Source organism: Bombina bombina, chromosome 4 (assembly GCF_027579735.1).
Source record: "Bombina bombina isolate aBomBom1 chromosome 4, aBomBom1.pri, whole genome shotgun sequence".
Classification (NCBI taxonomy): domain Eukaryota; kingdom Metazoa; phylum Chordata; class Amphibia; order Anura; family Bombinatoridae; genus Bombina; species Bombina bombina.
In genome coordinates, this window is record NC_069502.1 from 1,114,363,721 (window position 1) to 1,114,391,040 (window position 27,320).

The 27,320-nt window shown below is 39.9% G+C and overlaps 1 protein-coding gene across 1 annotated transcript in view; it reads right to left on the reverse strand.

Annotated features, from left to right (window-relative positions):
• The window catches only part of LPGAT1 (lysophosphatidylglycerol acyltransferase 1), a 429,652-nt gene that overhangs the window by 103,945 nt on the left and 298,387 nt on the right, over positions 1–27,320 (reverse strand). The window contains exon 6 of the mRNA XM_053712423.1: positions 4,269–4,395. Within this exon, the coding sequence (XP_053568398.1) occupies positions 4,269–4,395 (127 nt within the window). The remainder of the gene's footprint in view (positions 1–4,268; positions 4,396–27,320) is intronic.

The window sequence follows — 27,320 nt, forward strand, 5'->3', positions numbered from 1 at the left end:
CGCTTGGCCAACGTAGAAACTGCCCCCTCAACCTTAGGGACTGTTTGCCATGCTTCCCTTCTGGGGTCGACAATGGGGAACATTTTCTTAAATATAGGAGGTGGGACAAACGGTATACCTGGCTTCTCCCACTCCTTAGTCACTACGTCCGCCACCCTTTTGGGTATTGGAAAAGCATCAGCGTGCACAGGGACCTCAAGGAATTTGTCCATTTTGCACAATTTCTCTGGAACCACCAAAGAGTCACAATTGTCAAGAGTAGTTAGCACCTCCTTAAGCAGGGCGCGGAGATGTTCTAACTTAAATTTAAACGGCACGATATCAGGTTCTGCCTGCTGAGAAACTTTTCCTGAATCAGAAATTTCTCCCTCCGACAGACCCTCCCTCACTGCCAATTCTGACTGGTGTGAGGGTATAACAGATAAATTATCGTCAGCGCACACTTGCTCATCCTCTGTGTTTAAAACTGAGCAATCACGCTTTCTTGGAAATGCTGGCAGTTTGGATAAAAGATTAGCTATAGAATTATCCATTACTGCCGTTAATTGTTGCATAGTAACAAGCATTGGCGCGCTAGATGTACTAGGTGTCGCCTGCGCGGGCATAACTGGTGTTGACACAGAAGGAGAGGATGATGAACTATCCCCACTACCTTCATTTGAAGAATCATCTTGGGCAACCTTATTAAATGTGACAGTACTGTCCTTACTTTGTTTGGACGCCATGGCACAATTTTCACATACATTTAAAGGGGGAACCACCGTGGCCTCCATACACACAGAACATGTTCTATCTGAAGGTACAGACATGTTAGACAGACTTAGACAGGCTATTAATGCAATAAAACTGTTTTTAAATAAAAACCGTTACTGTCTCTTTAAATAATAAACAGAGTACACTTTATTTCTGAATGTGTGAAAAACTATGAAGGAAATATCTGATCCTTACCAAATTTGCACCCTAGTGTCTTAATGCTTTGAAAGTATTGCACACCAAATTTCAAGTTTGTAACCATTTAAATGAGCAAACCGGAGCTAATTGTTCAATTTACAAATTTAAACCCACTACAGTCCCTGCCACAGCCTTTGCTGCGGCTTTACCTTTCCTTGGGGGTTATTCACCACAGAAATAAGCCTTCTAGAATCGTTTTTTATGGCCACAGGACCCTCTCACATGAAGCTGCATGCACTGCTTCCAGAAGTAACTGCGCAATTAAGGCGCGAAAATGAGGCCTCCTCCCTCTGCATACCAGAGTGAAGGGGCCTTCCTGACTAGATTAGGTGTCTAAACGACTGCCAGGCGTAATAAAAACGTTCCCAAAGTGTTTCCAAGTTCCAAAACACTCCAAAGTCATATAAATATTGTATAAACCAATCGATTTAGCCCACAATAGTGTCAACCAGTATATAGCCCATTAATAAGCCTTCATTCTGTTATGAGTCTAAGAAAATGGCTTACCGATCCCATAAGGGAAAATGACAGTCTTCTAGCATTACTATGTCTTGTTAGAAAAGGGACTAGTCATACCTTGAGCAGAAAAGTCTGCAAACTGTTCCCCCCAACTGAAGTTCTTTGGTTTCAACAGTCCTGCGTGGGAATAAATATGGATTTTAGTTACTGCTGCTAAAATCATACTCCTCTTTAAACAGAACTCTTCATCACTTTCTGTTATAGAGTAAATAGTACAAACCGGCACTATTTTAAAATAACAAACTCTTGATAGAAGAAATAAAAAACTACAACTAACACCACATACTCTTTATCATCCCCGTGGAGATGCTACTTGTTCAGAGCGGCAAAGAGAATGACTGGGGGGCGGAGCCAGAGGGGGAGCTATATGGGCAGCTTTTGCTGTGCTCTCTTTGCCATTTCCTGTTGGGGAAGAGAATATTCCCACAAGTAAGGATGAAGCCGTGGACCGGACACACCAATGTAGGAGAAAAAAAAAAGCAAAACTATAAATTGTTACAAAAACACTCCCAGATGCACTATATAAATGGATCATTTACAAAACATTTCTGCAAAGAAAAATCTTGTGTACAATCTCCCTTTAAGAAACCTGGGACCACCCAGACACCATCGACCACACCCCCAAATAACCAGGGCCACACCCTCATACTCAACACCCTCACACTCAGGTTAACATTTTAAAATAGTGGGAGGAATAAAAAAAACTTCATAGTAGAAGCAGTGTGAAATGCAATAATACAAATATAATATAATGCCATAAAATTATAGAGGAAGAACCATTTCCATATTTACAATATAGGTCTTAGAATAAATTCTGCAAGAAAAAACAATTACACTCAAAACTACACTATACAAAATTGGTATTAAAGGAACAATAAACATCTTTTAAATTACAAGAAATTTCTGTTGTGCTGCTATAGAATAACATATCAGCCGAATCTTAACGTTTAAAAAAAAAACACATTAACATCCTTTTTTACTAAAATTATTTATCAGTAGGCAAACTACACCCACAGTTTGCCTTATTAGGAGTCAATCTTTAGTCTTCAAACAACAAGGTTAGCCACGGTTATAAAGTTAATATAGATTGCAATGTTTAGCAGTTATCTTATAAGGCCAATTTGGGACTAATATGTTGCAGAGTTAGCCTTGAGAAGTCAGTAGGGCGTAGCTTACGTTCTGGGAATTAGAAATTGCTCAATTTTGAGAGCTAAATTACATGAAATGGAGGCAAAATAAATAATGAAAGTATATTGCAAAGTTGTTTCATTATGCATAACCAAACAATTATTTTATATTGAAATCTTAAGATGTTAACTGTCTCTTTAATTAGGTGTAGCTGCTGAAAATACAGGCCTGATTAAAAATAAGTAATAATCCTGCAACTAGACTATTATAGATTTATTAACTATTTTTATTATTATAGGTGAATTGTGTGTGTGATCTAAAGTGAAAATTCACCTTGTCAGCACATTTTCACAATTAAATAATTCAAATATACTCTGTACTGTGTGTATTCCTGTCTGCCAAGAATGTACCACCTCCTGTCTAACTCTTTTGTTCGTTAATGCCCACTGATATCACACAAACAGCTCCCTATATCACTGACATCTCCTAATAGCAACATACAACTTCAAATAGGAATTGTTTATTTTAGCAAAACATTATAATACAATAGCAAATAAATTAGTTTACAGCACAGGTACAAATCCAGAATTCCAAAATCCAAACCTTTTCATTAATATTTTTCTAAAACTAAAAGTATCAAAATTTACTATTTTCCCCGTCTGTAAGTCACAATTTTCACTGTGTCTTTATTTAGTTTTTTGTGTGTTCTAAAATGCAAATACTAGTCTAGTTAATTTAAAACAAATATTACCTTTCTGATTACATTACTGACTATACTATGTAAATGATATAACGCTACATAGGTTAGATTTATAAGCTGTATTATGACGACATGTAAAAGTCACCTAAATCAGTGGTTCTCAACCCAAGTGACCTCAAGGCCCGGTAAATTTTAGCCGGACATGTCCAGGGCCCAGGAGTCATAATATATATATATATGTATTGTATTTTATTTATACTGCCGCTACATGCCCAGGACCCTGGCATATGTGTAATGGCACTCTGAAAGGCCTGCCTGGTATTCCTGATATGTGGAGTTGTGGGCCTGTCAAGAGTATGCAGTGGGGGCATGTTGGGTCATGGCCCACCAGCAGGGCTGTCACAGCCCGGCACTGGGCCACGACCCGGCTGTTGAGAAACCAGGACCTAAATGACATAAGATATTGTTGTTTACACTTGGTTCCATTCCTTTCTCAACTGCCCCATTTTACAGATGCAAATATTCAAAAATCCAAACCTTTTCTGGCCCCAAGCAGTTTTGATAAAGGATTTTCTAACTGTATTTTACACCAATCTCAGTTTGTATTTAAAGTGACAAATTTATTTTAAAAATACTCTACTGTGTTAGACCACGTTATAATTGCACTGTTGATGGCAAAAAAGTTGAACACAGTTAAAGTAAACCAATTTCAAGAGGCATTCCTGTGTAGCCACCAATCACCAGCTAGCTCATGTAGTTCATTGCTTCTCATGAGCATACTTAAGTATGTTTTTAGAACAAAGGCTACAAATAAATAAATTAAATGTAATAACAGAATTAAACTGAACATTCTCTTAAAACTGCATGCTGTATCTGATCTATGAATGCTTCCTTTTGAGTTTCATGTGCCTTTAAATGTGAGAAGCGAACAGAAGCATGTAACACTCAATTAGAGAAGCGAAGCACCTACCTGTAGTACACGTGTGTGATCATTGGTTCCCTGTAGCCTAAAATCCAGGTTTGGATGTCCATAGGGTCAGCATTCGGGTATCCAATGGTGGTGTCTATAACCCACTGCAGGCCTTTAGGTTTTCTGTCTACAAAATAAAGTGCAAAATGTATCAGACAAAATAACCTTCTGGTTCCAGCATTCTTGTAATATTCCTATCATAAAACTAGCGTTTGTTTAGAAGCCTGAGAGCTAAGGGGAGCTCACATTTCATGTTTGCATAGTTCTCTGATCGTCTACCTAATCATTTCCTTGCATATAATGCTATTTTTCCATTACCAGCATTGATCAAAACAGAACAATCACTCATAAGATACACAATTATAAAAAAATACAATGCTTTACTTTACGGTCTCAAAGTAGACAATTTAATATTATGGAACCCAAGCAAATACAGTTACTTGCTCATAAGCAGAAGAAAAATATCACTTTAACACCCAGGTTGTCTTACAAGCTGCATTTAGTTATTACATTACCGGGGTCAAGATTAGAAATAAAATGAGTCCTGTAGTTTGTGAGAATGCCATCATCCATTAAATACAGTATAACTGCATAATCAACAAATGCATAATAGCAAGACAATAACAGTCTGAATTTCAAATGAGTAGTAGATTTTATTCTGACAAATTTCTGTTACTTCCATTTTACCTTCCCTATGTATCATGTGATAGCCAGCCAATCAAATGCATATACATATATACTGTGAACTCACAGGGGAAGGGGTCTAAGAAAGTGTTCGTATAAAAAGATTGTGCACATTTTGATAAAATAATTGTAAAGTTTTTTTCCCGTTTTGTCTTTTAAACTATATCTGAATCGTGAAAGTTTAATTATGACTTTCATGTCCCTTTAAGCAATAGCTACTATAGAAAAGTGTCCTATGTCACATTTAAAGGCAACTTGTGCATTGGATCAAAGAGCTATGAAGAACCAGGAACACATATAAAGAGAACAATTGTATTTCAGAAAACTGATTGACAAATTCTTACATGTGCCACATCCAAGAGAAAATCTAGGTTCCAAAGAAGGTTGTAAAAAAAGCACAAACCTGTTAAAAATTCCTAGCGGTCACCAATGAGCAAACACAAAAGTAGGTAAAACATATAGTGCCTGAAAAAACATTGTCCCTTTTAAAGGGACAGTCTTACACCAGAATTTTTATTGTTTTAAAAGATAGATAATCCCTTTATTACCCATTTCCCAATTTTGCACAACCAACACAGTTATAATAATATACTTTTAACCTCTGTAATTATCTTGTATCTAAGCCTCTGCAAACTGCCCCTTTTTTCAGTTCTTTTGACAGACTTGCAGTCTAGCCAATCAGTGCCTGCTCCCAGATTACTTCACGTGCACAAGCACAGTGTTATCTATATGAAATATGTGAAGTAACACCCTCTAGTGGTGAAAAACTGTTAAAATGCAATCTGAAAGAGGTGGGCTTCAAGGTCTAAGAAATTAGCATATGAACCTCCTAGGTTAAGCTTTCAACTAAGAATTCCAAGAGAACAAAGCAAAATTGGTGTTAAAAGTAAATTGGAATTTTTTTTAAAATGACATGCTCTATTTGAATCATGAAAGTTTATTTTGGCCTAGACTGTCCCTTTAAGTCTTTAAAACAAAATGGCACACGAGACAGCATGTCAGGAAACTGCAGAAGTACCTATTGATTTGGGACTACCACAAAAACCAGATCTGTTTAACAACTTGAACTTATTTATTTCTGTTATCAAGTTGTCTTTGTTCTATGGGTATCCTTTCCATGTTTGCAACAATGTTATACATATAACACTCAAGATATGAGCACGCTCCTGAGCATACCTAGATATGCTCTCAAGGAAAGAAGCTTGGTTTCAGCAAAGGAGAAAGAGGTAGAGTTGACAATATAAGAAAATTGGAAACATTTTATTTATATTGCGGGTCCCGAGCAGTACTTAGAAACATAGAATTTGATGGTAGATAAGAACCAAAAAGGCCCATCAAGTTTACCCATATTACATGTTACTTTTTTCTTAGGATAGCCTTATGCATGTCCGAGGCATTTTTCAATTCCTTTACAGTCTTAGTTTATTCCATGAATCCACCACCCTTTCTGAAAAAAATAGCTTCCTCATATTTCCCCTGAATCTGCTACCCTCTAACTTTATATTGTGATCCCCTATTTTGGCATTTAATTTTTTTGTGGAAAATGCTTTCAGCTTCTACTTTATTAAGTCCCTTCATATATTTGAAGGTTTCTATCATGTCACCTCTTTCCCTTCTATCCTCTAAACTATACATATTTAGATCATAGAGTCTTTCTTTTATATTTTAGACCATGTACCATTTTAGCAGCCCTCTTTTGGACAGCTTTTAATTTATTTATATCTTTCTGAAGATATGGTCTCCAGAACTGTACACAGTATTACAGATTTGGTCTAAATAATGATCTGTAAAGTGGCATAAGAACCTTGCTATTTCTGCTAATACCTCTCCCAATGCAACCAAGTATTCGACTGGCCAAGTCCCTTTCTTTAGTTACAGTCAGTAATGTACCATTGATACTAAAATTGGCCTTAGGGTTTTTGAATCCTATATGCATAATTTTGCCCTTGGTAATATTAAATTTCAGATTCTATTTATTTGACCAGTCCTCTAGTTTTTTTTTTGTTTTTAATATCACTTGTTCATTTGATCAACCCCTCCTGGAACATCAACTCTGTTACAAATGTTTGTATCATCAGCAAACAAACCTTTCCCTTAAGCCCACTTCCAATATCACTTATGAACATGTTAAACAAAACAGGCCCAAGAACTGACCCTTGGGGAACACCACTAGTAACTGACGCCTCATTTGAATGTACTCTATTATTTGAAACCCTCTATCGTCTATCTTTAAGCCAGCATTCTACCCACTTAATCTTAGCATCTACTCCAAGGCAATACATTTTGTGAATAAGTTTGTTGTATGGGACAGTGTCAAATGCTTTGCTAAAGTCTAGATAGGCAACATCTACAGCTCCTCCCTGGTCTATTAATTTAGTTACATGGTCAAAGAAATCAATTAGATTAGTCTGACATGATCTTTCAGCAGTGAAACCATGCTGTCCTTTGTCTTCTAAGTTGTTTGTCTGAAGGAAAGACACATCTTTCCTGTAAAAGAGTTTCCATTCATTTCCCTGCAATTGAGGTCAAACTGACTTGCCTATAGTTAGCAGAAACTTCCCTACTACCCTTTTTATGAAGAGGTACTACATTGGGAATTTTCCAGTCTTTTGGAACAACTCCCGTTAGAAGTGACTGATTAAATACATCCACTAATGGAGTAGCTAGCACGGATCAAAGTTCTCTTAGAACCCTTGGATGAATATTATCTGGATCCACAGACTTCAACTGTAACTTCACAGTAGTACAGGGTTGATAGTCTTAAAACTGCATGCTCTAACAAATTAAAACATGTAATTTTTCAACTATAAATGTTCTTTCTGACATATAGAGTAGAACTAAAAAGGAGATTCTGCATAAATGGCTAAAAAACATGCTCGGAGATATGATCTGCCATCCAGGTTTTTTTTTTTTACCAAGAATGCGCTTCAACCACTAAAGAAGTAGATTTAGCAGCCATATAAAACACATTCTGAAAATCACAGGCTACAGCCACGGTACGTAGCGCTGACCAACGACAACTCCTACTTTACATTATTAAAGAGACATTACACTTTAGAAGCAAAAGTTTTAAAACATATGAATAAATCAGTAAAAAGCAACACACTGGTAAATTGCAATGTAATCTGTATTTGTTTGGCTTAGAAACCTTCTAGCACTGCTGCCCTGGTCTGCCCTCAGAAGGAGGCTGCCACGGATGGCATAATAGATACTAAGAAGCTTAGGGAGAGTACACACATGCACACGATAGTAAACACTGATTAATAAGTCTGCCTGTGGCTAACACTGGAGATACTTTGATAAGCAAGTGCATTTGTATTTAAAGGGACAGTTCACAGTAAAATTGCTTTTGCCTGAATGCATTTCCCATAACTTGTTTTATCAGCTGCAGCGTAAAAAATGTATGAGAAAACATAAATTATGCTTACCTGACAATTTCCTTTTCTTCTAATGGAAAGAGTCCACAGCTGCATTCATTACTTTTGGGAAATAAAAACCTGGCCACTAGGAAGATGCAAAGACACCCCAGTCAAAGGCTTAAATACTCCTCCCACTCCCCTCATCCCCCAGTCCTTCTGCCAAGGAACAAGGAACAGTAGAAGAAATATCAGGGTGAAAGGTGCCAGAAGAATAAAAGGACGCCCCACATAAGTTACGGGTGGGGAGCTGTGGACTCTTTCCATCAGAAGAAAAGGAAATTATCAGGTAAGCATAATTTATGTTTTTCTTCTTAAATGGAAAGAGTCCACAGATGCATTCATTACTTTTCGGAAAACAATACCCAAGCTATAGAGGACACTGAATGCAAAGACAGGAGGGTACAATAGACGGCCTATACTGAGGGCACCAGGCCTGAACCTCTACCCAATAAAAAAAACCCGCTTCGTCTAAAGCCGAGAAAATTTTGAAAGGAAAAGCCCCAAGGACACTGACTCGCAGCTAGTCCAGAAGCCAAACTAGAGACCGTAAAATGGACTCAACTGAGCCAACAGTCCTCCAGGAGACACCGTCACCCAACAGATGGTCCCCAACCAAGTCACCACCCACTAATGAAGGGAACAGCGGCCAAAACCCCCAAGGGGACAAGGCAAGGAGAACCGAGGAAACCAAAATTTCCCCTTCAAAAAAGAACACCTCCAATAGTAAGCCCAACTCACAAAGACCCAAAGGGGCCCAAACAGGAAGGAGGCCATGCCTATACCAGCGAAACCCGGGATAAACCCAGGCACAGAGACAGAAAAGACTTCTCTCCAACATCCTGCAAGTACTAAATGCAACCAAAAAAGGCAAAGTCCTCCAAGCGTCGGAACAGAGAATACCAAAGTATTCAACTACAAAGAAACGTGAAAGAGACCCAGTAGGAAACCCCAAGTTGAAGAAACCAGAGTCCATAACGGGACGACACAGAGGGTACTTGCGAGGAGGAAGAAGCAGTGAAGTAGAAAGCAAACTGCAAAAGCAGCCCTCATACAGAGGGCATGCTCCAGGCAACCTAAGCGGCCAGACCCACACACGTCACTAAAAAAGGGGACACAAAACCTCAACTCGAGACCCCCCGAGAAGGAGAGTATACCTTCAAAGCCTGCAGGAAGAGGAAACCCCCTCCTAAAAGCAAAGGAGCAAGTTGAAAAGGAAATCCATATCCTAGCAGACTGAGCTAACAAGATAGACTCAACAAGTCCACACATCCAGAGGAGACTGTGACCTGAACGCAGCGCCTTAGACCGCTCGGACATCCTGACCTGCAGACCCCCACTCAGCTGGACCAACCCAGCCTCAGGGATTCCTAAACGGGGGAACAGAAGAATCCTGAACTGGTACAGGAACGAGCATAAGGATAGCACAGCCATCCCCACAGAGTACAGGCACAACTTGACAAAGAAAGGCCCCACAAGTCTGACCTGGAGCCAGCAAGATCCCAGGTGGAACCCTTCCCCCCCTTTCTGCCTCCCAACCAGGAGAAGCCCCAAGAAAGGACAACATCTCCATAGGGAGAAGAATATCCCCTAAAGAAAAGGGATGAGGCCAGAAGGCAAGAACTGTCCTCAAGGCCCGAAGCCACCGGCTAATGTGAAGATAAATCCCCAACACAAATGTCCTAGAAAAGGACCCCCCTACTAGTGGCTCGCCAAGCAGAGACACAGACAACCCATTCGCCTGCAGAGCAGGGAATCCACGGATTACACTGTCAAGCTCACCAGGGAATGCAACCATAAGGCTCACCAGAAATGGACATCCAGGGCCAGCAGCTGGGTATGAACAACCCTTGAGGTGCAAGTCACAAAGCTAACTCTAGACTCTAGAGTTCCACGGTAGTGGGAATTTGGGCTATGTCCTTGCTCCATCTATCTGACCTGGTCATGATGACCAGGTTTTCAGAGTATTTATTACTCTTTGCAACAGAGCAGCCCAGGTGCTCTAGGGTCAGGAAAAATGCCCGAAGCCTCAGCTAGTAGAAGTCTCAGGAAGAAAAACTGGTACGGGCACCTAATAGTTCAGGCAACCTTACCCTAGAACTAAACACCCCACCTGGCCAAAAAGCCAGACACAAGGGATATGAAAGCATATCCAGAGAATCCGGATAGCAAATGAACTCGAAAGCCCCGACCAAAGGAAGGAACCACCCCTAGCCAAGTACAACGCTCCAAGGAGCAAGACTAGAAGTCCTTTGAAGAGACTTCTCAAGGCCTCAGGACAACATAAGGGATACCTCGAGGTCAAAAACCCTTCTAGCAGGGCTAGTCTCCCCATCACCTCCACACCGGCAGAGGACACAGGGAAGAGACAGGCGCTAAGCCTTCCTAGCTTCGGGAAACCCCAAGCTAAACAAAGTCCCCACAGGAATCAACCTTCACCCAGATACAGATTACTAAAAGGAGATCCAACTCACCCTGGGACAATGGAAGTAGACCCAAAAGTTCTCAGCACTCAGACAGTACACGTCAAGAGTAAGAGCTGTATCTAGATACACTATAAATAGCATATGCGCACACCTGCAAGGTGCCAAGAGCTGCACTGGTTTCAAACTTAAAACCCTCCGCAGGCTAGACAGCCTAAACTGATACAAGCTGTTGGATCAGGCCCACAAGGGAAATCCAGAGCCCTAAAAACGAAGGCACCGCTCAAACTGTGGCAATGGGGCAATAAGCCCTCCAACCCTTCACCACACTTGGGAGGAAACACTATGTTCTGAAAATATCAGATGTCAGATAGAGCAACGCAGCGGAAAAAACTCCCCTGACCCGGTCATCTATCACTGAAGGCTATTAGGACTGAAAGAATCCTACCCGCCCTACGGACCCAGAGGTCCTCTCGAGTGATTAGTTGGACATGAAAACCAATGATAACCTGAGCACTTGGCGCTTCTACCGTACCAGTCGAGCAGAACAGCGCCACGTGTCTGAACAGCCACAAGCCCAAACGAACCCAACAGGACCAGCCTGCACTTAGGGTCCTTACCGGCAAGTTGCAAAATTCTCCCTCATAAGGGAAAAAGAAAAACAAACTTCTTCCGAAGAAGAACAAAGAGTATCGGTCCCAGAAGGCCAGGTTCTTATTTTCCAAAATTAATAAATGCAGCTGTGGACTCTCCATTTAAGAAGAAAATAGCTAATTTATGCTTCATTTTGCAAAATAAGTCTGATTTGTCCTTCAAAATCGCAGCCCATCAAAATAAGCTGAGATTGCAGACAGATCAGATTGCATCATCTTGTAACTGAAATACTTCCCTTCCTTATCTCTCTCTCCCTGCAAAGATGTTAAACACCTAGCTAAATGTGTGCTCCTGTGCCACTACAGAAGAAGATTCAGCTAGTAAGCAAATATGATGCATGCATACATATATATATGCTCCAATAACTGTCCGTATCATCTGAAGCAGAATTGGGTGATCAGGCAGTGTAACTTTGTTTATGCGTTTATATGCTTTAACTTTTTTTTAAAGGGTTAAAGAGATGTGAATTTGTTTACATTTAAAATGCTCTGATGGAAGAGAATATCTAATTATTACATTAGAATTATTACATTAGAATATCCCAAAACAGTTTCAATAGGTTTATAAAATGATGATAATATCATGTCACACATTGGCCAGAACTCAGTCTGCATATTCTGATAGCCCTCTCTACACAATTAGTTCAAGTTTTCAGGTAACCTTTTAACGCCGTTATGCTGGCTTTATTCCGTCATAATTACACTGGGCTTTAGAGCCGTTATGACGGAAAAGAACGGCATAGCCAACGGCTGTCCTGAAGCTTACTGCGCTTCCTGGATTTGATTGCAGTCTGGAGGGCGTTCCTAGGGTTATAGGGACGACCCCCCCAGACCCGATACAATAATTGAAATCTCGCGAATTTGTCTACATCGGAACAGTGTTTACGATGTAGACACTTTAACAGGAAAGGGTTAATGACTGCTGTTGTCATTCCAAAGAAACAATAACACAGTAAATGCAGTTGCTGCCAAGATTCCAGCCAAATAAGATTTTTTTGTCTGTATACACAGTGGGGATTCCCCTGATCATTTTCACTGGAACATCTTCAAAGCTCATTACAGCTATTGAACAAGTAACCCAAGTCTAAAACATTAATCCCAAGTCATTAATATTTTATTTAAAAAGGGACAGATGGAAGTGGTTTTAGTTTTGGCTCGACATACTTGAGTTAATGAGCAGACAAAAGAAACCCAAACATTTATATAAACGGATCATTAAATTTCTCCCAGGTCAGGCTACAGCCACTTATTTGCCGACATTCAGAGGTAAGGATTTGTTGAAATGCAGAACACCATCCAATTGTGCTGATGCCTTTAAAAAAAAAAAAAAAAAAAAAAAAAAGCAGCTTCTAATTTTAAAGTTGTCCACTTAAATTATAGCAGAATAACTGCCCTGTCATATTATTATTTCAGTAAAATATTTCTAGAGAATCCAGTGTAATTTAATACATTGTGGTTCTGTGACTCTTTAAAGTATCTAATTACAAACCACGAAATTACAGCTGTACTGAACATTTACCGTGTCATTCTAATTCAGAGGAGGCCGGCGTAGTCAGAACGAAGCAGAAGGTCTAGCCTCAAATTTAGGGGTGGCTGTTGGCTAATAAAGGATGCCAAAAATGCCTTTTCTTGTTTTCCCTAATTAAAGGGACATAAAACACCAATATAAAGTGTTCATTTTGTATATAAAAAAATATATATGCTGTGCAAACTATGGCTGTGTGGGATACAGCAATGTTAAAGACAAAATGAAACCTGCACGATTCATAGAGTGCGTTATTTTAAAACACTTTTAAACTCACTTCTAATTTTCAAAATGATGTTGTACTCTTGGTATTCCTTTGTTAAAAAATATAAAACTTCCTACACTACTTATAGGTGGCTATACACATTTATCTCTTGCTAATGGTTCACCAGATTTGTTCAGCTAGATCACAGTAGTGCCTTAAACTATGCATTGAATCCCTTTATAGGGCTTAAAGGGCCATAATACACTCATTTTTTCTTTGCATAAATGTTTTTTAGATGATCTATTTATAAAGCCCATAAAGTTTTTTGTTTTTTTAAATGTATAATTTTGCTTATTTTTAAATAACATTGCTCTGATTTTCAGACTCCTAACCAAGCCCCAAAGTTTTATTTGAATACCGTCAGCTACCTTCTCCAGCTTGCTCCTGTTTGTGTAAAGGGTCTATTCATATGCAAAAGAAGGGGGAGGGGGGAGTGTCTTATTTGCCACTTGCAGTGGGCTTTCCAACTGCCCTTTCAACAGAGCTAAACTGAAAGCTTCTAAGTACGTTTTTAAACCATTTTATACTGGATTTTTATATCAGTATCTGTGCATCTTATTCTTTATAGTAGTGTCTATTACATGCAGTTATATGAAAATGAGTGTATACTGTCCCTTTAAACACACAGTTATGTACAAGCAATAGTGCCCTTTTTACAACCCTTTAAAGGGATTTTAAACTTTGATAAATAAAATGACTAAGACTGGTAAATTTTGTACAACCACTGTTTGCACACAATCTGTCCTCAGCAGAAGAGATTAGATAAGGATAACCTAGGTTTAAACAAGGCAATCTCCTTGAGCTTTATAGAAACTAAAAGCACTTTATATATATTAAAACTTTAAATCTATGTGCACTAGTGTGTTCATGGATAACAATTATGTAAGAACTTACATGATAAATTAATTTCTTTCATGGTGGCGAGAGTCTACAAGCTTGTTACTGATGGGGATATACATTTCTACCAGTAGGGGTTTCCCAAACCTCCTCAAATGCCTATAAATACACCTCCACCTCACTCATACCTCAGTTTAACGAAAAGCCAAGTTAGTGAGGTGTAAAAGAAATAAAAGAGGGATAGGATACATAATTTGCTTTATACAAAAAAATTATAACCCAAAAAAAATGGATGGGCCTCGTGGTCTCTTGCCACCATGAAATAAATGAATTTATCAGGCAAGTTCTTACATAAATTATGTTTTCTTTTATATAGGTGGCAAGAGTCCACAAGCTAGTTACTGATGTATTGGGCTAATCACCCATAAGGGTCACAACCCTTACGGGTGATTTATCGACCTCGGAAGGATGAAAAGCTGAGTGGACCTCGCCGGGGATCGAACCTGCAACCCTTGGGTTGCTACAGAGCTCAGCCACAGTGCCTTAGCATGCTGAGCTATGGAAACCCAAGAGTAACAATAAAGGGAGGGAAAAAATAAAAAAACAGCTATTTCCACTGAGAAATTAAATCCAAAAATGACTTAAAGTGGATGTAAACTCACTGCTACTCGACAATCACAACTGCTTTATCATCAAAAAATAACATAAGTTTAATTCATGAATTTTGTTAAAACATAATATATAAACGATGTATATACCTCTATAACTATAAAAGTCTCAGTTTCTCCCTCCGCCCGCCATTTTGTTCCGCTTTCCTTACATTGATTGACATTTCCCTAAACAAATAATGTGGCGTACCCCGTGGCGTCCAGCCCCTTTTTCGTAACGTCATTTTATATTTCTGCGCATGCGTCTTTTATATGCGCATGCGTAAAACCACTTGTGCTGGCTTTGGAAGTGCTGCGCGCACACGCTCTAAGCATGCGCATATAAAGGCCGCTTCTCCAAACTTCGTGTATTTCCCAGGAACTGCAAGTAAGTATCTATGCTGCTCCGCAAACTGTTTGAAATTGTAACAATATATTTCGAGTATTGAAAGAGCGGTTTGGAAGTGCCTGACTGATTAGTAATGCAAATCCAGCAATAATAACTAAATTAGAAGCGCATGCGCACAAAAGGGACCCATCGAGAACGCGCAAGGGTAGTACGTCATAGAGCGGGTGGGACCGCTCTAGACGTTATGCGCTTAAAATGAAGGAAGTTATGGATGGGAGGAGCTCAGCCTGAAAACGGAGCAAACTTACTAACGTAAATATAAGTTTATTTGTTCGTTATATAAATTACAAAAGTATGCGGTATTGATAAAAGAGTGCTTAAGAACAAATTTGGAAGTTCAATATGTAAAATATTTACATCCACTTTAAGTTTCTTTGAAATTCAAAAAACTCAAGTTAGAGACACTAGAATCAAACCGAGACCGCTGCCTGAAGAACTTTTCTACCAAAAGCTGCTTCCAAAGAAGCAAAAACATCAAAATGGTAAAATTTAGTAAAGGTATGCAAAGAAGACCAAATGTCTGCTTTGCAGATTTGATCAACTGAAGCCTCATTCTTGAAAGCTCAAGATGTGGTAACTGATCTTGCAAAATGAGCTGTTATTCTCTGAGGCAGAGTAAGAATTTGAAAGAAAAAATAAGCACTATTTAGGCACACTTAAAGACCATAAGGGGATGGTGTATTATGTCTCATAGTTAGAGGGAGGGGTCGACCAAAGATAAAATTAAAACATAGCTTTTAATTAATACCAATAAAAAGTATCACTCTCTCGCTGGGAGCCACACAGGCACAGTCTATACTGTTGCAGTACCCCTATGTAATTATTTAAGAAGGCTGGATATCCCCGTGCTTGATCTACTTAAAAAATCCCACAATTAAAGGCCTTTGAAAAAGCAGTGGCGAATAGTGAGTCAGGCGTTCACACTGCTCCCTGTTGTGTTCATTAATAGTATTTGATAAGTGGCCTGCTGTAATTATAATTACATGGTACCGGATTGTAATATAGTTTAATTGTGGGATTTTTTCAGTAGATCAAGCACGGGGATACCCAGCCTTTATAAATAATTACATAGGGGTACTGCAACAGAATAGACTGAGCCTGTGTGGCTTATTTAATGGGGATAATCACCCTAGTTGTGCTTATATAAGATACTCTGCTCCCAGTGTGTGATATATCCCATATATATGCTATAGGAAAAAACATAATTTATGTAAGAACTTACCTGATAAATTCATTTCTTTCATATTAGCAAGAGTCCATGAGCTAGTGACGTATGGGATATACATTCCTACCAGGAGGGGCAAAGTTTCCCAAACCTCAAAATGCCTATAAATACACCCCTCACCACACCCATAATTCAGTTTAACGAATAGCCAAGAAGTGGGGTGATAAGAAAGGAGCGAAAACAACAAGGAATTGGAATAATTGTGCTTTATACAAAAAAATCATAACCACCACAAAAAGGGTGGGCCTCATGGACTCTTGCCAATATGAAAGAAATGAATTTATCAGGTAAGTTCTTACATAAATTATGTTTTCTTTCATGTAATTGGCAAGAGTCCATGAGCTAGTGACGTATGGGATAGCAAATACCCAAGATGTGGAACTCCACGCAAGAGTCACTAGAGAGGGAGGGATAAAAATAAAGACAGACAATTCCGCTGAAAAATTAATCCAAAACCCAAATCAAAAGCTTTAATCTTTATAATGAAAAAAACTGAAATTATAAGCAGAAGAATCAAACTGAAACAGCTGCCTGAAGTAATTTTCTACCCTGCTTCTGTAGAAGAGAAAACATCAAAATGGTAGAATTTAGTAAAAATATGCAAAGAAGACCAAGTCGCTGCTTTGCAAATCTGATCAACAGAAGCTTCATTCTTAAATGCCCAGGAAGTAGAAACTGACCTTGTAGAATGAGCCGTAATCCTCTGAGGCGGGGATTTACCCTACTCCAAATAAGCATGATGAATCAAAAGCTTTAACCAAGATGCCAAAGAAATGGCAGAAGCCTTCTGACCTTTCCTAGAACCAGAAAAGATAACAAATAGACTAGAAGTCTTTCTGAAATCTTTAGTAGCTTCAACATAATATTTCAAAGCTCTTACCACATCCAAAAAATGTAAAGATCTCTCCAGAGAATTCTTAGGATTAGGAAACAACGAAGGGACAACAATTTCTCTACTAATGTTGTTGGAATTCACAACTTTAGGTAAAAATTTAAATGAAGTCCGCAAAACCGCCTTATCCTGATGAAAAATCAGAAAAGGAGACTCACAAGAAAGAGCAGATAATTCAGAAACTCTTCTAGCTGAAGAGATGGCCAAAAGGAACAATACTTTCCAGGAAAGTAATTTAATGTCCAAAGAATGCATAGGCTCAAACGGAGGAGCCTGTAAAGCCCTCAAAACCAAATTAAGACTCCAAGGAGGAGAAATTGGCTTAATGACAGGCTTGATACGAACCAAAGCCTAAACAAAACAATGAATATCAGGAAGATTAGCAATCTTTCTGTGAAACAGAACAGAAAGAGCAGAGATTTGTCCTTTCAAGGAACTTGCAGACAAACCCTTATCTAAACCATCCTGAATAAACTGTAAAATCCTAGGAATTCTAAAAGAATGCCAAGAGAATTTATGAGAACACCATGAAATGTAAGTCTTCCAAACTCGGTAATAAATCTTTCTAGACACAGATTTGCGAGCCTGCAACATAGTATTAATCACTGAGTCAGAGAAACCTCTATGACTAAGCACTAGGCGCTCAATCTCCATACCTTTAAATTTAACGATTTGAGATCCTGATGGAAAAAAGGACCTTGAGATAGGTCTGGCCTTAACGGAAGTGGCAACTGGACATCCGAACAAGATCCGCATACCAAAACCTGTGTGGCCATGCTGGAGCCACCAGCAGAACAAACGAACGCTCCATTATGATTTTGGAAATCACTCTTGGAAGAAGAACTAAAGGCGGAAAGAGATAAGCAGGTTGATAATTCCAAGGAAGTGACAACGTATTCACTGCTTATGCCTGAGGATCCCTGGACCTGGACAGATACCTGGGAAGTTTCCTGTTTAGATGAGAAGCCATCAGATCTATTTCTGGAAGCCCCCACATCTGAACAATCTGAAGAAACACATCTGGGTGAAGAGACCATTCTCCCGGATGTAAAGTCTGGCGGCTGAGATAATCCGCTTCCCAATTGTCTATACCTGGGATATGGACCGCAGAGATTAGACAGGAACTGGATTCTGCCCATGCAAGTATCCAAGATACTTCTTTCATAGCTAGAGAACTGTGAGTCCCACCTTGATGATTGACATACGCCACGGTTGTGACATTGTCTGTCTGAAAACAAATAAACAATTCTTTCTTCAGAAGAGGCCAAAACTGAAGAGCTCTGAGAATTGCACAGAGTTCCAAAATATTGATTGGTAATCTCGCCTCTTGAGATTTCCAAACCCCCTGCGCTGTCAGAGATCCCCAGACAGCTCCCCAACCTGAAAGACTCGCATCTGTTGTGATCACAGTCCAGGTTGGACGAACAAAAGAGGCCCCCTGAACTAAACAATGGTGATCTAACCACCAAGTCAGAGAAAGTCGAATATTGGGATTTAAGGATATTGATTTTGATATCCTTGTATAATCCCTGCACCATTGGTTCAGCATACAAAGCTAAATTGGTCTCATGTGAAAACGAACAAAGGGGATCGCGTCCGATGCTGCAGTCATGAGGCCTAAAACCTCCATGCACATAGCTACTGAAGGGAATGATTGAAACTGATGGTTCCGACATGCTGAAACCAATTTCAGACGTCTTTTGTCTGTTAGAGACAAAGTCATGGATACTGAATCTATTTGGAATCCTAAAAAGGTTACCCTTGTCTGAGGAATCAAGGAACTTTTTGGTAAATTGATCCTCCAACCATGTTCTTGAAGAAACAACATTAGTTGATTCGTGTGAGATTCTGCAGAATGTAAAGACTGAGCAAGTACCAAGATATCGTCCAAATAAGGAAACACTGCAATACCCCCGCTCTCTGATTACAGAGAGAAGGGCACCGAGAACCTTTGAAAAGATCCTTGGAGCTGTTGCTAGGCCAAAAGGAAGAGCAACAAATTGGTAATGCTTGTCTAGAAAAGAGAATCTCAGGAACTGATAATGATCTGGATGAATCCGAATATGAAGATATGCATCCTGTAAATCTATTGTGGACATATAATGCCCTTGCTGAACAAAAGGCAAAATAGTCCTTATAGTCACCATTTTGAATGTTGGTATTCTTACATAACGATTCAAAATCTTTAGATCCAGAACTGGTCTGAAAGAATCCTCTTTCTTTGGAACAATGAACAGATTTGAATAAAACCCCAGACCCCGTTCCGGAAAGGGAACTGGCACAATTACCCCGGATAACTCCAGGTCTGAAACACACTTCAGGAAAGCCTGAGCCTTCACTGGGTTCACTGGAATGCGTGAGAGAAAGAAACTTCTAATAGGTGGTCTTACCTTGAAACCTATTCTGTACCCTTGAGAAACAATGTTCTGGATCCAATGATTTTGGATTGAATTGATCCAAACATCTTTGAAAAACCGTAGTCTGCGCCATACCAGCTGCGCTGGAATGAGGGCCGCACCATCATGCGGACTTGGGGGCTGCTTTTGGTTTTCGAAAAGGCTTGGATTTATTCCAGACTGGAGAAGGCTTCCAATTGGAAACCGATCCTTTAGGGGAAGGGTCAGATTTCTGTTCCTTATTCTGACGAAAGGAACGAAAACGGTTAGGAGCCCTAAATTTACCCTTAGACTATTTATCCTGAGGCAAAAAAACTCCCTTCCCCCCAGTAACAGTTGAAATAATGGAATCCAACTGAGAACCAAATAATTTATTACCTTGGAAAGAAAGAGATAGCAATGTTGACTTAGAAGTCATATCTGCATTCCAAGTGTTTAGCTATTTTAGCTAGAAGAGCTTTATGGCTTAAGACATATACCTGACATCAATTCTAGCGATATCAAAAACGGCATCACAAATGAAATTATTAGCATGTTGAATAGGCTTAACAGTGCTATACACATTAGGATCTGGTACTTGTTGCGCTAAAGTTTCCAACCAAAAAGCTGAAGCTGCAGCAACACCAGCCAAAGAAATAGCAGGCCTAAGAAGATGACCTGCACATAAATAAGCCTTCCTTAGATAAGATTCAAGTTTCCTATCTAAAGGATCTTTAAAAGAAGTACTATCTGCCGTAGGAATAGTAGTACGCTTTGCAAGAGTAGAGATAGCCCCATCAACTTTTGAGGATCTTTTCCCAAAACTCCAATCTATCAGTTGGCAAAGGGTACAGTTTTTTAAACCTTAAAGAAGGAGTAAATGAAGTACCCAGACTATTACATTCCCTAGAAATTACATCTGAAATAGCACCAGGAACTGGAAAAACCTCTGGAATAACTACATGAGGTTTAAAAACCGAATTTAAACGTTTACTAGTTTTAATATCAAGAGGACTAGTCTCCTCCATATCTAATGCAATCAACACCTCTTTTAATAAAGAACGAATATACTCCATTTTAAATAAATATGAAGTTTTGTCAGTGTCAATATCTGAGGCAGAATCTTCTGAACCAGATAGATCCTCATCAGAGATAGATAAATCAGAATGCTGTCGGTCATTTAAAAATTCATCGAAATTATGAGAAGTTTTAAAAGACCTTTTACATTTATTAGAAGGTGGTATAACAGACAAGGCCTTCTGAATAGAATTAGAAACAAATTCTCTCACATTAACAGGAATATCCTGAACATTAGATGTTGAAGGAACAACAACAGGTAATGGATTATTACTAATAGAAAACATAATTTATGTAAGAACTTACCTGATAAATTCATTTCTTTCATATTAGCAAGAGTCCATGAGCTAGTGACGTATGGGATATACATTCCTACCAGGAGGGGCAAAGTTTCCCAAACCTTAAAATGCCTATAAATACACCCCTCACCACACCCACAATTCAGTTTAACGAATAGCCAAGAAGTGGGGTGATAAGAAAAAAGTGCGAAAGCATATAAAAACAGAATTTATGTTTACCTGATAAATTACTTTCTCCAACGGTGTGTCCGGTCCACGGCGTCATCCTTACTTGTGGGATATTCTCTTCCCCAACAGGAAATGGCAAAGAGCCCAGCAAAGCTGGTCACATGATCCCTCCTAGGCTCCGCCTACCCCAGTCATTCGACCGACGTTAAGGAGGAATATTTGCATAGGAGAAACCATATGATACCGTGGTGACTGTAGTTAAAGAAAATAAATTATCAGACCTGATTAAAAAACCAGGGCGGGCCGTGGACCGGACACACCGTTGGAGAAAGTAATTTATCAGGTAAACATAAATTCTGTTTTCTCCAACATAGGTGTGTCCGGTCCACGGCGTCATCCTTACTTGTGGGAACCAATACCAAAGCTTTAGGACACGGATGATGGGAGGGAGCAAATCAGGTCACCTAGATGGAAGGCACCACGGCTTGCAAAACCTTTCTCCCAAAAATAGCCTCAGAAGAAGCAAAAGTATCAAACTTGTAAAATTTGGTAAAAGTGTGCAGTGAAGACCAAGTCGCTGCCCTACATATCTGATCAACAGAAGCCTCGTTCTTGAAGGCCCATGTGGAAGCCACAGCCCTAGTGGAATGAGCTGTGATTCTTTCGGGAGGCTGCCGTCCGGCAGTCTCGTAAGCCAATCTGATGATGCTTTTAATCCAAAAAGAGAGAGAGGTAGAAGTTGCTTTTTGACCTCTCCTTTTACCGGAATAAACAACAAACAAGGAAGATGTTTGTCTAAAATCCTTTGTAGCATCTAAATAGAATTTTAGAGCGCGAACAACATCCAAATTGTGCAACAAACGTTCCTTCTTCGAAACTGGTTTCGGGCACAGAGAAGGTACGATAATCTCCTGGTTAATGTTTTTGTTAGAAACAACTTTTGGAAGAAAACCAGGTTTAGTACGTAAAACCACCTTATCTGCATGGAACACCAGATAAGGAGGAGAACACTGCAGAGCAGATAATTCTGAAACTCTTCTAGCAGAAGAAATTGCAACCAAAAACAAAACTTTCCAAGATAATAACTTAATATCAACGGAAAGTAAGGGTTCAAACGGAACCCCCTGAAGAACTGAAAGAACTAAGTTGAGACTCCAAGGAGGAGTCAAAGGTTTGTAAACAGGCTTGATTCTAACCAGAGCCTGAACAAAGGCTTGAACATCTGGCACAGCTGCCAGCTTTTTGTGAAGTAACACAGACAAGGCAGAAATCTGTCCCTTCAGGGAACTTGCAGATAATCCTTTTTCCAATCCTTCTTGAAGGAAGGATAGAATCTTAGGAATCTTAACCATGTCCCAAGGGAATCCTTTAGATTCACACCAACAGATATATTTTTTCCAAATTTTGTGGTAAATCTTTCTAGTTACAGGCTTTCTGGCCTGAACAAGAGTATCGATAACAGAATCTGAGAACCCTCGCTTCGATAAGATCAAGCGTTCAATCTCCAAGCAGTCAGCTGGAGTGAGACCAGATTCGGATGTTCGAACGGACCTTGAACAAGAAGGTCTCGTCTCAAAGGTAGCTTCCATGGTGGAGCCGATGACATATTCACCAGATCTGCATACCAAGTCCTGCGTGGCCACGCAGGAGCTATCAAGATCACCGACGCCCTCTCCTGATTGATCCTGGCTACCAGCCTGGGGATGAGAGGAAACGGCGGGAATACATAAGCTAGTTTGAAGGTCCAAGGTGCTACTAGTGCATCCACTAGAGCCGCCTTGGGATCCCTGGATCTGGACCCGTAGCAAGGAACTTTGAAGTTCTGACGAGAGGCCATCAGATCCATGTCTGGAATGCCCCACAGTTGAGTGATTTGGACAAAGATTTCCGGATGGAGTTCCCACTCCCCCGGATGCAATGTCTGACGACTCAGAAAATCCGCTTCCCAATTTTCCACTCCTGGGATGTGGATTGCAGACAGGTGGCAGGAGTGAGACTCCGCCCATTCTGAAGACAACTGAGACCTGTGGAACCTCCCCCTTGGGGGAAGCCCCTTGAATTCCAGAAGATAACCTTGGGAGACTATTTCTAGTGTCCAAGGATCCAGAACATCTCTTGCCCAAGCCTGAGCGAAGAGAGAGAGTCTGCCCCCCACCAGATCCGGTCATGCTGTCTTGGTAGCAGTGGCAGGTTTCTTGGCCTGCTTTCCCTTGTTCCAGCCTTGCATTGGTCTCCAAGCTTGCTTGGCTTGAGAAGTATTACCCTCTTGCTTAGCGGACGTAGCACTTTGGGCTGGTCCGTTTCTACGAAAGGGACGAAAATTAGGTTTATTTTTGGCCTTGAAAAGCCGATCCTGAGGAAGGGCATGGCCCTTACCCCCAGTGATATCAGAGATAATCTCTTTCAAGTCAGGGCCAAACAGCGTTTTCCCCTTGAAAGGAATGTTAAGTAGCTTGTTCTTGGAAGACGCATCAGCTGACCAAGATTTCAACCAAAGCGCTCTGCGCGCCACAATAGCAAACCCAGAATTCTTAGCCGCTAACCTAGCCAATTGCAAAGTGGCGTCTAGGGTGAAAGAATTAGCCAATTTGAGAGCATTGATTCTGTCCATAATCTCCTCATAAGGAGGAGAATCACTATCGACCGCCTTTACCAGCTCATCGAACCAGAAACATGCGGCTGTAGCGACAGGGACAATGCATGAAATTGGTTGTAGAAGGTAACCCTGCTGAACAAACATCTTTTTAAGTAAACCTTCTAATTTTTTATCCATAGGATCTTTGAAAGCACAACTATCTTCTATGGGTATAGTGGTGCGTTTGTTTAAAGTGGAAACCGCTCCCTCGACCTTGGGGACTGTCTGCCATAAGTCCTTTCTGGGGTCGACCATAGGAAACAATTTTTTAAATATGGGGGGAGGGACGAAAGGAATACCGGGCCTTTCCCATTCTTTATTTACAATGTCCGCCACCCGCTTGGGTATAGGAAAAGCTTCTGGGAGCCCCGGGACCTCTAGGAACTTGTCCATTTTACATAGCTTCTCTGGGATGACCAAATTGTCACAATCATCCAGAGTGGATAATACCTCCTTAAGCAGAGCGCGGAGATGTTCCAACTTAAATTTAAACGTAATCACATCAGGTTCAGCTTGTTGAGAAATGTTCCCTGAATCTGTAATTTCTCCCTCAGACAAAACCTCCCTGGCCCCATCAGACTGGTTTAGGGGCCCTTCAGAACCATTATTATCAGCGTCGTCATGCTCTTCAGTATCTAAAACAGAGCAGTCGCGCTTACGCTGATAAGTGTGCATTTTGGCTAAAATGTTTTTGACAGAATTATCCATTACAGCCTTTAATTGTTGCATAGTAAGGAGTATTGGCGCGCTAGATGTACTAGGGGCCTCCTGAGTGGGCAAGACTCGTGTAGACGAAGGAGGGAATGATGCAGTACCATGCTTACTCCCCTCACTTGAGGAATCATCTTGGGCATCATTGTCATTTTCACATAAATCACATTTATTTAAATGAGAAGGAACTCTGGCTTCCCCATATTCAGAACACAGTCTATCTGGTAGTTCAGACATGTTAAACAGGCATAAACTTGATAACAAAGTACAAAAAACGTTTTAAAATAAAACCGTTACTGTCACTTTAAATTTTAAACTGAACACACTTTATTACTGCAATTGCGAAAAAATATGAAGGAATTGTTCAAAATTCACCAAAATTTCACCACAGTGTCTTAAAGCCTTAAAAGTATTGCACACCAAATTTGGAAGCTTTAACCCTTAAAATAACGGAACCGGAGCCGTTTTTAACTTTAACCCCTTTACAGTCCCTGGTATCTGCTTTGCTGAGACCCAACCAAGCCCAAAGGGGAATACGATACCAAATGACGCCTTCAGAAAGTCTTTTCTATGTATCAGAGCTCCTCACACATGCGACTGCATGTCATGCCTCTCAAAAACAAGTGCGCAACACCGGCGCGAAAATGAGGCTCTGCCTATGATTTCGGAAAGCCCCTAAAGAATAAGGTGTCTAAAAAAAGTGCCTGCCGATATAATCTTATCAAAATACCCAGATTAAATGATTCCTCAAGGCTAAATATGTGTTAATAATGAATCGATTTAGCCCAGAAAAAGTCTACAGTCTTAATAAGCCCTTGTGAAGCCCTTATTTACTATCTTAATAAACATGGCTTACCGGATCCCATAGGGAAAATGACAGCTTCCAGCATTACATCGTCTTGTTAGAATGTGTCATACCTCAAGCAGCAAGAGACTGCTCACTGTTCCCCCAACTGAAGTTAATTCCTCTCAACAGTCCTGTGTGGAACAGCCATGGATTTTAGTAACGGTTGCTAAAATCATTTTCCTCATACAAACAGAAATCTTCATCTCTTTTCTGTTTCTGAGTAAATAGTACATACCAGCACTATTTTAAAATAACAAACTCTTGATTGAATAATAAAAACTACAGTTAAACACTAAAAAACTCTAAGCCATCTCCGTGGAGATGTTGCCTGTACAACGGCAAAGAGAATGACTGGGGTAGGCGGAGCCTAGGAGGGATCATGTGACCAGCTTTGCTGGGCTCTTTGCCATTTCCTGTTGGGGAAGAGAATATCCCACAAGTAAGGATGACGCCGTGGACCGGACACACCTATGTTGGAGAAATAAGGAATTGGAATAATTGTGCTTTATACAAAAAAATCATAACCACCACAAAAAAAGGGCGGGCCTCATGGACTCTTGCTAATATGAAAGAAATGAATTTATCAGGTAAGTTCTTATGTTTTCTTTCATGTAATTAGCAAGAGTCCATGAGCTAGTGACGTATGGGATAATGACTACCCAAGATGTGGATCTTTCCACACAAGAGTCACTAGAGAGGGAGGGATAAAATAAAGACAGCCAATTCCTGCTGAAAATAATCCACACCCAAAATAATGTTTAATGAAAAACATAAGCAGAAGATTCAAACTGAAACCGCTGCCTGAAGTACTTTTCTACCAAAAACTGCTTCAGAAGAAGAAAATACAACAAAATGGTAGAATTTGGTAAAAGTATGCAAAGAGGACCAAGTTGCCGCTTTGCAAATCTGATCAACCGAAGCTTCATTCCTAAACGCCCAGGAAGTAGAAACTGACCTAGTAGAATGAGCTGTAATCCTATGAGGCGGAGTCTTACCCGACTCAACATAGGCAAGATGAATTAAAGATTTCAACCAAGATGCCAAAGAAATGGCAGAAGTTTTCTGGCCTTTCTAAAACCGGAAAAGATAACAAATAAACTAGAAGTCTTTCGGAAAGATTCAGTAGCTTCAACATAATATTTCAAAGCTCTAATAACATCCAAAGAATGCAACGATTTCTCCTTAGAATTCTTAGGATTAGGACATAATGAAGGAACCACAATGTCTCTACTAATGTTGTTGGAATTCACAACTTAGGTAAAAATTCAAAAGAAGTTCGCAACACCGCCTTATCCTGATGAAAAATCAGAAAAGGAGACTCACAAGAAAGAGCAGATAATTCAGAAACTCTTCTGGCAGAAGAGATGGCCAAAAGGAACAAAACTTTCCAAGAAAGTAATTTAATATCCAATGAATGCATAGGTTCAAATGGAGGAGCTTGAAGAGCCCCCAGAACCAAATTCAAACTCCAAGGAGGAGAAATTGACTTAATGACAGGCTTTATATGAACCAAAGCTTGTACAAAACAATGAATATCAGGAAGAATAGCAATCTTTCTGTGAAAAAGAACAGAAAGAGCAGAGATTTGACCTTTCAAGGAACTTGCGGACAAACCCTTATCTAAACCATCCTGAAGAAACTGTAATATTCTCGGTATTCTAAAAGAATGCCAAGAAAAATGATGAGAAAGACACCAAGAAATATAAGTCTTCCAGACTCTATAATATATCTCTCTGGATACAGATTTACGAGCCTGTAACATAGTATTAATCACAGAGTCAGAGAAACCTCTTGACCAAGAATCAAGCGTTCAATCTCCATACCTTTAAATATAAGGATTTCAGATCCTGATGGAAAAAAGGACCTTGAGACAAAAGGTCTGGTCTTAACGGAAGAGTCCACGGTTGGCAAGAGGCCATCCGGACAAGATCCGCATACCAAAACCTGTGAGGCCATGCCGGAGC